We start from the raw sequence: 15,842 nt of genomic DNA on the forward strand, positions 1-15,842 counted from the left end.
TTTTGACTATAAAAATATTTTAACCAAGACTATTGTATGGGTATAGCTCCCTTAAATTCAGCACGCTCCAGGATAGAGATAACGGTTTCAATGAAATGTGTATTGAAGGGAGCAAAGGAAGGGGAAAAAAAGCCAAAAATTTAAAGTGGTGATAAAATAACCATGCATGCAAAACCTTTCAAACATAAAATGCACATGTCAAGGGAAAAAAACACCAATTCCACATCTGATATTTATATTTGTTTATTTGAAATGATCCTTAGGATGGAGCTTACCATCTTTCAGTTTGAGATGAAACACTGCAACACACACAAAATAATCTGTGTAAAGTAATGTAAAATTAGGATAAAATCTTGGTTTGGTTTGCAGGAATTAGCATAACATGTTTACATGTTTGGGACCGTCCTACATGATGTGCTCTCTCTAGGCTACCATTCTTATTTATTTCAGATTGTAAACTCATGAGCAGTGCCCTCCTAACCCTTATTTTGAAGTGTATTGTTACTGTACTGTCTCCCTTTATATTATAGAGCAGAATCATCATCATAGGATGCATTAACAGCCCTGTAATACTTGCAGCTTGACCCTTTTGCTGGTAGGCCCTGTGCTCCATTTTTACACTCAGGTGGCCAGGCCATTTTTCCATTGCTTTTTTATATATTTTTCCCCTTACAGCTTTCAGGGTTTGTTAAAGAGCCCCCAAACCATATATTTTCTGACAGCACATGACCAGTAGAATGCAAATAAGATGCTTCTGATTTTTAGGGCACAAGGATATTTGCGCAAATGTTTATTAAAACAATATTTTCCTTAAAAAATACACTAGAATTATTAGCAGATAACTGTACATGTTACAAAATTCCTTCTAAATATAAAAGCTTAACCTGTATTGAGTTAATAAATATTTATAACTTTTAAATTAGAGCCGGTTCACACAGCGGGCGATGCGAGGCGACACGACTCGCCTCGCCTCGCAAGTCGCCCCCGTTCTGTACAATGGAACCGTTCTGAGAGGAGCGACTCGAGTCGCTCCGACTCAGAAAAAAGGTTCCTGTACTACTTTTGGGCGACCTCGGGGCGACTTGCATTGACTTCTATACAGAAGTCATCTGCAAGTTGCCGCTGAGGTCGCGGCGAGGCAAGTCGGAGTCGCCTCGCCTCGCCTGCAGTGTGAACCGGCCCTTATGCTTTTTTGCAAAATGGTGAAAGCTGAACGTACGCAAAAATTTAACTAACCACATTACTCAAAAAAATCTTCAGTTTTTTTTTTTGTTGTAAGGGAACAAAGGCTCTTTGACACTATATGGACAAATCCTTCCCTCCTGCACTGTCTATCTTAGCAGGGCCATATAATACAGTGAGGATAGTTGCCCTTCACATGCTCAGTTTAGTATCTATTGCTGGAGAGAACATTTCCGATTTCAGTTGAACTGTTCAAGTCACATGATATTGACATCTCACATGTGGGCGTGTATACAGGCAGTAGTGGAAATCTCCTCCTATCTGAAAATTCAGCACTGGACAAAATTGTGCAGTTTATCATGTGACACTGGTATAAAAATCATAAAAAAAAAAAGGTATATAGTGGCCGTATTTTAATGTAAAAAGATGTATAAGCTATGGGAACTGTGTGGTGGGGGGGGGGGGGAATATTTTCATATTACTGGGTATAGTAACACTTTAAGCGTATACAGCAACTTTAATTGTGGTTCTGAATTCAAAATGTTTTAGAAATGTATGCAAACTTGTGAAGTTACTGAAAGGTCTGCTTTATGAGAGTTCAAGATCAAAGCCCTCAACAAATTTGACATGTCAGCTGTGCATGTTTACTATTAAAATAACAGTACATAGGTCCTAGTAACACTTTAGATCAAACATTGGGTACACATAACATGCAATGTCAGGAGACATCTCCTTGAATAAACCTTACCTGGTTTCACTGGCTTCTCATCAGTCAGTACATCACCAAGAAAACAGGCACATGATGAAAAAAGGAACTTTGGTTTCTGAAACCACCAGAATCGCTTCTTCTTTGCCACCACGCTGAGAAGCTGTGCCTTATCGCAGTCATTTAAACTGGAGATAGGTATCAACTCACCCCCTGCATCAATTTCACTCAGGAAAGTTTTTGTGGCTTTGGAAAACATCTTAAAATCATCAAACACCTACAACAATAAACATGCATCAAGTCACACGAGTATTGTCCATTTAAAATAAATACATTTTTATATCTAGCATATTCCTGGCACACAGAGGCAGCTTGGGCTGAACGAAAAAAAAACTGAAAACCCAAGCAGCTTGCTGCACTTTGCACTGTTACAGTAGCAGTCCCCCAGCTGAGCTATTATGTTCTGGCAGGTCCCCCCCCCCCCAATTAACGCTAACAGATATTGGCTGAAAGCACTGATTGGATGTCGATTAGCTGCTGGATGTCCAACATGCCCGTTTGACAGAAGCCAGACAGGCTGCTGTACACACTGGCTGAAAGCAGACCGGTGTCACGTCACATTCGGCTACCATCACATTTTGCTACCCGCTGGAGTGCGCATGCATGATGCCCCCATATGCGTTACAACACAGGGCCCCTCACGGTTCACTTCGCTTGCCACACTTTGGGCACGGCTTAGCTTTGCTCTGCATTATTATAATCTAACTATGTCCACTTAGATGGTGGGGCTTAAATCTGGACTCAGAGGTGGAACGCATATGGCGGCGAGCATGCGCAGTTCAGCTGGTAGCCAAATGTGATGGGTTGTCATGTGTGACGAAACACTGGTTTCTTTTGAAACAGATATTTGGTCATTGTGTACAAGCCTTTGTGTGCATTTTTTATTAGGAGATGTTGTCTGCCCCTGAGTTGATCAGGAGGTACAGCAAAAGGAAAGTTCCCATGTTTTTTTTTTGTTTGTTTTTTGGTTTCCCTTTTCGGTTTGCAGATTTAGGCCTGTTTGCCTTGTTTCTGTGTTGTCCTCCCCTCAAAAGCATTGCTTTAGGACATTCCATGTAGTAATGTCCATCAATCCCTGTGATGTACGATAAGATAAAAAAAAAAAAAAAAAAAAGAGAGAGAAATAGGATTGTTGGTTTATCTGTAAAGACTGTTGCTTGGAATACATCACAGAGATCCCTCCCCACCCCACTGGCTTGCGTTTCTTATTGCTTGCTACAAAACTGAGCCTTAACTGAGCTGACAGGGATTCCTGCCTTTTTTTCTGGCCAGTGTCCAATACAGCTGAAGGTGGCAGCATAACAGGTTAGATAATGAATATTAACTCTGTGTCCTGTGATGTGCTCACAAAGAGGAGAGTTTTACAGCTAAACCAAAACTCCTATTTTTTCACTATCTATGGAGGTAGCCATGGCCGTCTTACAAGCTGGACTTCATACATGTCTGCCTTTGCTCATCTCCAACTGATGAGATGATTGGGCTAGTAGTTTACAAAAAAGAAGAGATAACATTGTTGCTGCTGACCTTTCAGATCAAACAAAATTACAGGATACCAGCATTTTTGGTAAAGTCAACAGGCATTTGCTGTACATCATAAAATTGTTTTTAGCCTGAATAAAAGAAACTAAAAACAGATTCCAAAATTTAGAGGTGAATGTCAGGAAAAATAAAATCCTTTACTGCAAGGAGACGCTTTTATCCAAGTTATGGGGAAAAAATAAAATGTAAAACAGCAGTGTATATATTAGGATTTTATTCATTAACCGCACACACACACACACACACACACACACACACACACACACACACACACACACACAGATAGCAGAAGGCCCCATCTTTGAAAATATATTAACCACTTAAGCCCCGGACCAATTGTCAGCCTAAGGACCAGAGGTCTTTTTACAATTTCGCACTGCACTGCTTTAACTGGTAATTGCGCGGTCACGCAATGTTGTACCCAAACAAATTTTGCGTCCTTTTCTTTTGATGGTATTGGATTGCCTCTGCGATTTTTATTTTTTACGATATAAATGGAAAAAGACAGAAAATTTTGAAAAAAAAAAAAATATTTTCTACTTTTTGTTATGAGAAAAATCGAATGAACTAAATTTTAGTCATACATTTAGGCCAAAATGTATTCAGCCACGTCTTTAGTAAAAAAAAAAAAAAAAAATGTCAATAAGCGTATATTTATTGGTTTGCGCAAAAGTTATAGCGTCTACAAACTAGAGTACATATTCTGGAATTTACACAGCTTTTAATTTATGACTGCCTATCTCATTTCTTGAGGTGCTAAAATGGCAGGGCAGTAGAAACCACCCAAAATGACCCCATTTTGGAAAATAGACAGCCCAAGGAAATTGCTAAGAGGCATGTTGAGCCCATTGAATATTTTTTTTTGTCCCAAGTGATTGAATAATGACAAAAAAAAAAAAAAAAAAAGTTTACTAAAAGTTGTCACTAAATGATATATTGCTCACACATGCCATAGTTATATGTGGATTTGCACCCCAAAATATATTCCGCTGCTTCTCCTGAGTACGGGGATACCACGTGTGGGACTTTTTGGGAGTCTAGCCGCGTACGGCACCCCGAAAACCAATCACTGCCTTCAGGATTTCTAAGGGTGCACATTTTTGATTTCACTCCTCACTACCCATCACAGTTTCGAAGGCCATAAAATGCCAAAATAACACAAACCCCCCCCCCCCCCCCCCAAATGACCCCATTTTGGAAAGTAGATACCCCAAGCTATTTACTGAGAGGCATGTTGAGTCCATGGAATATTTTATATTTTGCCACAAGTTGCGGGAATATTACAAACCTTTTTTTTTTTTTTGCACAAAGTTGTCACTAAATGATATATTGCTCACATGCTATGGGCATATGTGAAATTATACCCCAAAATACATTCTGTTGCTTCTCCTGAGCATGGGGATACCACATCTGGGGACATTTTGGGAGCCTAGCCGCGTACGGGACCCCGAAAAACCAACCACTGCCTTCAGGATTTAAATATAAAAAAACACTACCAAAAAAAACTGTTAGCGATCGCAGGGATCAGGCCTGACTCTGCGATCGCTGCAGTTATGTGTTTAGTGTTTTGTAAGTGACAGTGATCGATCGCTACTGCACTTGGGTGGGCTGGGTGGAGGGGCAAAACGCAGGTGCTAGCAGGTATCTGGGCTGATCCCGCTAACAATGCGTTTTTTTGGAACCCTAAACTGCTGGGGATGCTAGTATAGATCTGATCAGATCAGATATTAATCTGTTCAGATACTATACCACTATGGGAGGTGTATGCTTTGCGCGTGGGTGTTAGCGGTACTGGCACTAACCTAGCGCTGCCTGGGGCGACGCAGACCCTATCTGACCCTAAAACCTAATTGATATCACCCGCCGGGTGATCAAGGGGTTAAACCTTTATTGGGTAATAAATGGTGGGTGCCCTGATGCTATAAAAAGCAAACTAACCAGCGTCACCGGTAACACTTATATGGTGATCACTGGTGAAAGGGTTAACTAGGGGCAATCAGGGGGTTAAAACCTTTATTAGGTAGTATATATTGGGGTCCCCGACGGTATATAAAAACCTGACGGGGAACCTAAATAACTAAATAACTAACTGGCTAACCAGCGTCACCAGTGACACTTATCCTGTGATCGCTGGTGAAAGGGTTAACTCTAGACGCAATCAGGGGGTTAAAACCTTTATTAGGTTGTATATGGGGGTACCTAACACTATAAAAACCTAGCGGTGAACCTAAAAAATAACTAGCTACCTAGCGGCACCAGTGACACTTAGGGCCGGTTCACACTGGGGGCGATGCGAGGCGACACGACTTGCAAATGACTTCTGTATAGAAGTCAATGCAAGTCGCCCCGAGGTCGCCCAAAAGTAGTACAGGAACCTTTTTTCTAAGACGGAGCGACTCGAGTCGCTCCTCTTAGAACGGTTCCATTGTACAGAACGGGGGCGACTTGTCAGATCGCGGCACGGCAAGTCGTGTCGCCTCGCATCGCCCCCAGTGTGAACCGGCCCTAATGCAGCGATCAGAAAAACGATCGCTTAGGGACACTGGCAAAAGGGGGTGAAAGGGTTACCTGGGGGGGCAATCAAGGGGGTTAAACCTTTATTAGTGGGGGTAGGGGGCTACCCTGGACCTAACACTAACTGCCCTGACACTTTTTACAGTCACAACTGACACTAAATGCAGTGATCAGTAAATAAATGATCACTGCAATCAGTGACACTGTGACTGGGGGGGGGTGTTATCAGGGGTTGACTGGGGGTGAAAATGTGCCTATGAGTACCTACGTGTCAGTGTAGTGTTGGTGCACTTACTATGATGTCTTCTCTCCTCGCCGTCTGGTCAAAAAGACCGCCTCGAGGAGAGTGACATCACTTCCTCCTGCCTGTGATTACACTACACAGGCAGGGGAAGCTTCTCATTCGCCAGGAGCGATCGCGAGGGGATGTCCAGAAACCAACGGCCATCCCCTCATCCCAGATCGCTCCTGAAGCAAAACGGACCGCCGCAGCCAGTAGGGGGGGGGGTCCGACCCCCCACCCACTGGAAGGCAAGCACATATGGGTACGTGCCTGTGCCTGTCCGTGCCATTGTGCTGACGTATATTTACATGCGGTGGTCCTTAAGTGGTTAACTTCTTGAGATCCACGCTATAGCCGAATGACGGCTACAGCGAGGACCTGCTTTGCCGGGACTACGTCTATTGACGTCGTCCCGTGCACGAGCGGCCTGCGCGCCCCCTGAGGGGCGCGTGCAGCGCGCTCTGTGATCAGCGAGTCTATGAGACTCGCCTGATCACAGATCGGAGCAAGGGGTCGATCCCGACCCCTTACCACGTGATCAGCTGTCAGCCAATGACAGCTGATCATGTGATCACAACAGAGCCGGTGATCGGCTATTTTTCCAGCGCGAGGAGAAAAAAAAAAAAGAAGGGCCGATCACCGGACGGCCGTGATCGGGATATCAGTGCCCACCTGCCCACTGCCACCTAAAATATGCCAAAAAGACACCCATTAGTGCCCAGTGCCACCCATCAGTGCCCACAGTGCCACCCATCAGTGCCCACAGTCTGCCTCGCACACACAGTGCTGCACCTCAGTGCCACATAACTGTGCCCATCAGTGTCATGTACCAGTGCCCATCAGTGCCACCTATCAGTGCCCATCAGTCTCATCTATCAGTGCCCATCCGTGCCATCTTATCTGTGCCCATCTGTACCGCCTTATCTGTGCCCATCAGTACTGCTTTATTTGTGCCTATCGGTGCCACCTTATCTGTGCCTATTAGTGCCACCTTAACTGTGCCTATCAGTGCCCACCAATGCCGCCTATCAGTGGCCACCAGCGCCGCCTCATCAGCACATTTCAATGAAGGAGAAAATTACCTGTTTGCAAAATTTTATAACAAACTATTAAACATGATTTTTTTTTTGCATTTTTTTTGTTTGTTTAGCAAAAAATAAAACTCCCAGCTGTAATTAAATACCACCAAAAGAAAGCTCTATTTGTGGGGAAAAAAATTATAAATTTCATTTGGGTACAGTATTGTATGACCGCGCAATTGTCATTCAAAGTGCATCAGAGCTGAAAGCTGAAAATTGGTCTGGGCAGGAGGGGGGTTTAAGTGCCCAGTAAGCAAGTGGTTAAATAAAAATACAAAAATTATACCACTGAGTGAAAACGAAAACAATTTGAAGCGTCAGCTTGTAAATGTTTTGAACATTTGTGATTAAAGTATATGTGAACCCTCACCTTGTAAAACAACTCATTAAGGTTTAAATTGAAATGAAAGGTAAAACATTTACATAAAAATGATAGGAAAGCATAGGGCCTGGCAGGAACACCACAGATTTCACACAAGGGAAGCAATACAAAGAACAAAGAACCATATACTTTCTCATACAAGTACATGGTATAACAGGCACATATCAGGAACATGAAATGTTGGGTTTACATATTCTTTAATAGTTTTATATTACGGTTACAAAAAACAAAACAAATAAAAATAGGATTTTTTATACTCACCGTAAAATACTTTTCTCTGTAGTTCACCGACTGACTCCTTTCTTAGGCCATCGGGCTGTTACGCCACCTTCAGGAGAGTACTAGGCAGAACAAGTTAACATGAACAACAAAACCAGAACTTTACAGTTCCGACCAAGGGCGGTCCCTTGGGTAACAACCCCCCAGCCTGCCTCCTGCAGCCTCAGTACGTCAAGCAGTATAACGTAAAAATAAATAAATAATAGGAGGGAGGGTGCTCTGTCAGTCGGTGAACTACAGAAAAAAGGATTTTACGCTGAGTACAAAAAAATCCTATTTTCTCTTAAGTTCACCGACTGACACAGCTCCTTTCTTAGACCATCAGGACGTCCCAAAGCAGTGCCAAAAACGAGGGGTGGGAAACAGCATAAAAACTTCACCCCACAATGGCATGTGGGAAGCAGTATAAACCTCACCTACAAAAAACAGAATGTGGGAACAGCATAGAACTTTTGCTCCTCAATCTGGGACTCACTACCTTACAAACCGCCTCAAAAAACTATGCAACAATGCATTTACTTAAAGTAACTGTTTTTGTAAAAAAAATAAAATAAAAATAAAAAATTAAGTGTAATTGCAATTACACGGCCGCCTGCAAAACTTTGTGGCCAAAACAGGCATCAGCTGATGTACTGTCAACTACCATGTAGAATTTTGTAAAGGTGTGAACAGACGACCAAGTCGCCGCTTTACACACTTGAGCGACAGACGCTTGATGTCGGAAGGCCTAAGACGTTCCAATTGCCCTGGTGGAATAGGGCGTGACCGGAAAGGGGGGCACCTGTCCCTTCAAGACGTAGGCCTGTACTACAATCTCTCTGATCCACCTGAAAATGGTGGCCGACGGGATCACCATGCCTTTTTTTTCAGACCAGCCCACGAAACAAGGAGGAGTCCGACTTCCAAAAGGGAGCGGTAGCAGACAAATACACCCTCAGAGCCCGGACCACATCCAGGGAATGTAGGGCCACCTCCTTAGGAATGGAAGACCACATTCTGGGAAAGAGTCAACAGAGGGATCTCTCAGATATTCTCAAACGGCGGTTTCTGAAGCGCCGATAACATCGGGTTCAGATCCCACGAGGGTAACGGTGGACGCACCGGCGGAGCTACATGTCGGACCCCTTGAACAAAAGTGCTCACGAGAGAGAGAGAGAGAGAGAGAGAGAGAGAGAGAGAGAGAGAGAGAGAGAGAGAGAGAGAGAGAGAGAGAGAGAGAGAGAAGAGAGAGAGAGAGAGAGAGAGGGGGGGAGAGAGAGAGGGAGAGGGGGAGAGGGAGAGAGAGAGAGAGAGAGAGACCAGGGGTCACTGAAAAAAAAAAGACAGCCAAGGCTGATATTTGTCCTTTAATGGTGCTTAAGACCAATTTCTGGTCTACTCCTTGCTGTAAAAACAGCAGGATCCTGGATGTAGAAAAGGAGCGTGGACGCCATCCTTTCTCCTCACACATGGAGATGTAGGCCTTCCATGCACGATGATATATCTTCCGAGAAGAAGATTTCCATGCTCTCAACATAGTTTTGAATCACAGAGTCCGAAAGGCCCCAGTTCCTCAACACCTGGCTCTCAATAGCCATGCTGTTAAAACCAGCGATGGTAAACCAGGATGGAGAATCGGACCTTGAGACAGAAGGTCCTCTCGTAACGGCAGTCGCCAAGGGGCATCCGCCACCAGGCGCACTAGGTCTGCATACCAGGGACGCTGGGGCCAATCAGTATTGCTGGAATCCCCTTGGCCTCCACTCTGCAGAGCAGGCATGGTAGTAGCTTTAGTGGAGGAAAGGCATAGATCAGCTGGTACTGACCCCACGGAGCCACCAGCGCGTCTGACGCATCTGCCCAAGTATCTCTTGTCCTGGACACGAATCTAGGCACCTTCCGATTGAGACGGGAGGCCAGGAGATCCACGTCTGGAGAGCCCCATCACAGGCCTGAACACCTCTGGATGCAACGCCCATTCTCCTGGGTCCAGCATCTGGCAACTTAGATAGTCCGCCTGCCAGTTCTCCACTGCCGGGATGTAAATGGCCGATAGGGCCGGTACCTGTCGCTCTGCCCACTGAAGGATGTGAGCGACCTCCCGGGCAGGGGCCAAGCTTCTTGTTCCTCCTTGATGATTGACATATGCCACGGCGTTGTCTGACTGGATCCTGATCGGATGCGGATCAGGCATCCGATCAAAGTCTTATTGACCATGTGGAGAGGCATAGCCTGATCGCTCGCAGCTCGAGCACATTGATCGGCAACTTGGATTCCTCCTCCGACCAGAGGCCCTGGGTCAACTGAACTCACATTAGTCTACCCCAGCTGGTTAGGCTGGCGTCCGTTGCGATCACTGTCCAATTCAGAGGTTTCCTATTTTTTCACACAAATAGAGCTTTCTTTTGGTGGTATTTGACCACCTGTGGGTTTTTTTTATAGTCTGTGCCAAAAATGAAAAAAGAACGAAAATTTTGTTTAAAAATGCATTTTTCTTCATTTCCGTTATAAAATTTTGCAAAATAAGTAATTTTTCTTCATAAAGCTGGGCAAAAATGTATACTGCTACATCTCTCAACCACCTATTACAATTATGAAGGCCCTGGCACACCAGAACAATGGAAACGCCCACAAAGCGACCCCATTTTGGAAAGCAAACACCCCAACATATAATCTATGAGGCATAATAATTCTTTTGAATGGTTCATTTTTTTCCAGAAGTTTTTGGAAAATGTGGATTAATGATGAAAAAGCTTTTTTTTTTTTTTTTACACAAAGTTGTACATTTTTAAGATATTTCCAACACATAGCATGTAAATAGCAAAAATTACACCCCAAAATATATTCTGCTACTCCTCCCGAGTACGGTGATACCACATGTGTGAGACTTTTACACAGCCTGGCCACATACAGAGGCCCAACATTGAAGTAGCACATTCAGGCGTTCTAGGAGCATCTGATTTCCTTACAATCTATCACATTTTTGAAGGCCCTTCATATTTCTAACACATAGCATGAACATACCAAGAATTACACCTTAAAATACATTCTGCTGAGCAAAGGGTAAACAAAAGATTCTCTCAGGAAAGTGGCGTTTGTGGAGTCTGCTCACGGGATCAGAGCGAATGTTTTCTGGTGGGCTTTCAGGGTACAAAAGTGCGGAGATTACTTGTTCCTGGTAGGGCAGATATGATAGGGGGGTCTTCTGTTATTTACCAAGTAGATTTTTGGTAAGTAACATAAAAGTGTTATATATATCCAAACTGAAAAAATAAAATGGACATATTTTATACACTTTTTTTATACCAATGACGGGATTTTCTTGTGGGAAGGTAGGGTTCAATTATCTGATCATTGAAGTCCACTCCCCCCATAAACAAATTATAGTCATAGATACAAGCTGGTTTCTGGATTGGGCCGTTTCTTCTTGAGACTTCTAGGTACGTGTCACTATGGATTGTTGTGAGCATGTGGACGTTTCGTCTGTCCCTCCACTTGACAGCCAATAGCTCCTTGTTCCACAAAGACGCCGTCTCCCCTCGTTGTAGCCTTTCATTAAGGAGTTTTTGCGGGAAGCCCTTTCTATTGGCTCCTACTGTACCACATGCTCCAGTGAAGATTGCGGAAGAGGGGCAAACTCGTATAAAAACTATCCACATAAAGATGGTATCCCTTTCGAAGGAGTGGATAGACAAGCTCCCAGACCACTCTTTGGCTGGCTCAGATGTACTCTGGGCATTCAGAGGGATGCAGTTGGGAGCCCTTCCCTTTGTACACCAGGAAGGGGTAGACGTACCCTGTTGCTCGGTCACAAAATTTGTACAATTTAACCCCATATCGGGCCCTTTTGCTGGGGATAAACTGTTTGATGCCCTGCCTGCCTGAGAATTGTACAAGGGACTCATCCACAGAGATATTCTATTCGGGGTATATAACCGGGATAATTTTTCAGAGAAATGATTTAGGAGTGGCCGAATTTTTAATTATTTGTCAAAAGCTGGGTGATTTCGGGGAGGGGGTGCTGGGTGTTGTCATTATAGTGGAGGAAATGCATAATCATAATGTATCTTGAGAAGAGTGGCATGTGGTGAATGGGGTTGGTAGACAAATAGGGTACAATTGCTTTTTTTTTTGTGAGTCCCATATTAAAAGTTAGGCCTAAAAAATAAATAAAAAATAAAATAATTTTAATTCCTTTACATTAAGTTCTCTCCACATAAAGGGACGGGCGTAACTAGAACCAGGGTTGTTTAGTATGTACTGCTGTGCATATAGGTTGCACTGAGCAACAATGGACGATAGCAAATCTTAGGTGAAAATCAAATGAAAAAATAAATAAAAAAATAAAATAAAAAAACAAGCATGGCAAAATCATCAGTGTTCACTTGGACACCTGGCTGGGTGGTGAAAGGGGGATGTTTGCTGCTCCAGAATTAGGGGAAGCCACAGGGGGTTTTGAAGGGCAAAGGGAAGGATGGCATAGCCCCTATCCCTTTAGGGCTGAGATGCCACCCTACTGGTGCTTGGCCTTTGTTGCAGTGGCATTGCTCTTGAGGTGGATGGCCCTGCGCTGCTGGTAGTAGGCTGCTGCTCCACACCAGAATGCCTGCCTTTCACAGGCACACGTTCCTCTTCTGATGCTGTATCAGACCCACTGCTTGTCACGGGTTCATAGGCCGAATCAGAATTGGACTGAGACTCAGAGAGCTCCCCACTGCTTTCATTGGTAATGCTTAGACACTGGTAAGCCTCCTCACTGGTAACATTTTTTTTTGCCATACTGGTGGCTGGCAGGGCTGCACTGCAGAGAACTGATGTGCACTATGGGGCACTGTAGTGGCACTAATGAGTTGCACTGATGGCACAGGTGGCATCAATTACACAGGCAGCACTAGTGGGCCCAGGCAGCACTGCAGAGGCGCAGATAAGCACCGATTGGCACAGAGGTGGCACAGGAGGCACAAAAGAGCATTAATGGGCACAGATGGAACTGATGTGGCAGTGATGTAGCACTGTTGAGCACTGCTATATATATGATATACAACTCACAGTTTCTCACACGATGCTCTCCTCTCACGCTGTATCGGTGTGAGGAGAGGAGAGCTTGGATCTTCTAATGACCCTGGTTTGTTTGCATTTGTGATCGCTCCGTCATTGGCTGGAGCAATCATTCGGTAAATGCGGGCCGATGTCATTGGCCTTTTACCGCGATCCGTGCTGCGCCGGGTCCCATGAACCCCACGAACACGGATATCGGTGTACGCCCTGCCAGAGTTTGAGCTGCACTGTAGCCATCATACGGCTATAGTGCAGTGTGCAAGTATTTAAAAAAAAAAAAAAAAAAAAAAAAAAAAAAAGAAAGAAGGGGGGGGGGAATTATTATTTTTTTTGTATATAGTGTACATATGAGATCTTTTTCACCACAGAGCTCACATTTAAGAGGTCCTGTCATGATTTTTTTCCTATTACAAGTAGTGATGCACCGAAATTTCAGCCGCCGAAACATATCGGCCGAAAATGCCCTTTTCGGCAGTTTGCCGAAAGAGAAAAACGGCCGATAATGGAGCCGAAAATGGGGCGTGGCCTGGGTGGGGCGGGGGCGGAGCCCCTGGTGACGCCCATCATGGGGGGTGTATAGCGCAGGAGAGCGGCCTCCGCCACCTGTTTGATCAAAGCGCCGGGAACATCACAGCTTTCATTTCAATAGCTGTGTGTTCCCGGCCGCGCGCCGTCACACACAGCCCCTCCCCCTTGTCCGGGCACTTAGATAGACAGATCATCCGCAGGATTGGACGGATGATCTGTCTATCAAAGAGCCCGGACAAGGGGGAGGGGCTGCGTGTGACGGCGCGCGGCCGGGAACACACAGCTATTGAAATGAAAGCTGTGATGTTCCCGGCGCTGTTATCAAACAGGCGGCGGAGGCGGCTCTCTTCCCTGCACACAGTGCACAGGCTGGCTGCAAAATGGCACACTGGCTGCAATGGGGACACACTGGCTGCAATGGGGATACACTGGCTGCAATGGGGACACACTGGCTGCAATGGGGACACACTGGCTGCAATGGGGGATGCCTCCTGTACCACGTCCTCTGTCTCTGACCATTTCCTGTACCATGTCCCCAGTCTAACCATCTTCCGTACCACCTCCCCAGTCTCTGACCATCTCCTATACCGTGTCCCCAGTCTGACCATCTCCTGTACCGTGTCCCCAGTTTGACCATCTCCTGTACCGTGTCCCCAGTCTCTGACCATCTCCTGTACCGTGTCCCCAGTCTCTGACCATCTCCTGTACCGTGTCCCCAGTCTCTGACCATCTCCTGTACCATGTCCCCAGTCTCTGACCACCTCCTGTACCATGTCCCCAGTCTCTGACCACCTCCTGTACCGTGTCCCCAGTCTCTGACCACCTCCTGTACCATGCATGCAGTCTCTGACCACCTCCTGTACCATGCATGCAGTCTCTGACCACCTCCTGTACCATGCATGCAGTCTCTGACCACCTCCTGTACCATGCATGCAGTCTCTGACCACCTCCTGTACCATGTCCCCAGTCTCTGACCACCTCCTGTACCATGTCCCCAGTCTCTGACCACCTCCTGTACCATGTCCCCAGTCTCTGACCACCTCCTGTACCATGTCCCCAGTCTCTGACCACCTCCTGTACCACGTCCCCAGTCTCTGACCACCTCCTGTACCACGTCCCCAGTCTCTGACCACCTCCTGTACCACGTCCCCAGTCTCTGACCACCTCCTGTACAACGTCCCCAGTCTCTGACCACCTCCTGTACAACGTCCCCAGTCTCTGACCACCTCCTGTACAACGTCCCCAGTCTCTGACCACCTCCTGTACAACGTCCCCAGTCTCTGACCACCTCCTGTACCATGTCCCCAGTCTCTGACCACCTCCTGTACCATGTCCCCAGTCTCTGACCACCTCCTGTACCACGTCCCCAGTCTCTGACCACCTCCTGTACAACGTCCCCAGTCTCTGACCACCTCCTGTACAACGTCCCCAGTCTCTGACCACCTCCTGTACAACGTCCCCAGTCTCTGACCACCTCCTGTACCATATCCCCAGTCTCTGACCACCTCCTGTACCACGTCCCCAGTCTCTGACCACCTCCTGTACCACGTCCCCAGTCTCTGACCACCTCCTGTACCACGTCCCCAGTCTCTGACCACCTCCTGTACAACGTCCCCAGTCTCTGACCACCTCCTGTACAACGTCCCCAGTCTCTGACCACCTCCTGTACAACGTCCCCAGTCTCTGACCACCTCCTGTACCACGTCCCCCGTCTCTGACCACCTCCTGTACCACGTCCCCAGTCTCTGACCACCTCCTGTATAAAAATATTTTTTAAAAACAGTCATTTTCGGTATCGGTGCTGTTTCGGTTTTCGGCCTAGTGTATTTTTCATTTTCGGTATCGGTTTCGGCACCAAAAAACCCATTCGGTGCATCCCTAATTACAAGAGATGTTAACATGCTTTGTAATAGGAATAAAAGTGACCCATTTTTTTTTTTTAAAGGACAGTGTAAAAAAAAATAAAAAAAAAAATAAATAAAAAGAAGAGGTAAGCGCCCCGTCTCGCAAGCAGAAGCCAACGCATACGCAAGTCGCGCCCACATATGAAAACAGTGTTCAAACCACACGTGAGGTATCGCCGTGATCGTAAGAGCAATAGCTAGCCCTAGACCTCCTCTAACTCTAAACATGTAACCCGGAAGTGTCAGATCATGCACTAGGTAGTGGCCGTCCTGTCACGATATATGTACGGTGGATGGTCCCCGCAAGTGGTTAAAGTGGAACGGGTGAAAAAAAAAAAAGTTTTTTGTT

General features: G+C 45.6%; 1 protein-coding gene across 2 annotated transcripts in view; it reads right to left on the bottom strand.

The window, feature by feature from the left end:
- The window catches only part of GSDME (gasdermin E), a 359,256-nt gene that overhangs the window by 322,142 nt on the left and 21,272 nt on the right, over positions 1-15,842 (bottom strand). The window contains exon 2 of one of the 2 annotated variants that reach the window (XM_077491303.1): positions 1,931-2,165. In XM_077491303.1, coding sequence (XP_077347429.1) covers positions 1,931-2,147 — 217 coding nt within the window. In that variant the 5' untranslated portion in view covers positions 2,148-2,165. The remainder of the gene's footprint in view (positions 1-1,930; positions 2,166-15,842) is intronic. The other variant, XM_077491304.1, reaches the window with a different exon arrangement.

Source organism: Lithobates pipiens, unplaced genomic scaffold (assembly GCF_037356315.1).
Source record: "Lithobates pipiens isolate NorthernLeopardFrog02 unplaced genomic scaffold, aLitPip1_a1.2 Scaffold_19, whole genome shotgun sequence".
NCBI lineage: Eukaryota > Metazoa > Chordata > Amphibia > Anura > Ranidae > Lithobates > Lithobates pipiens.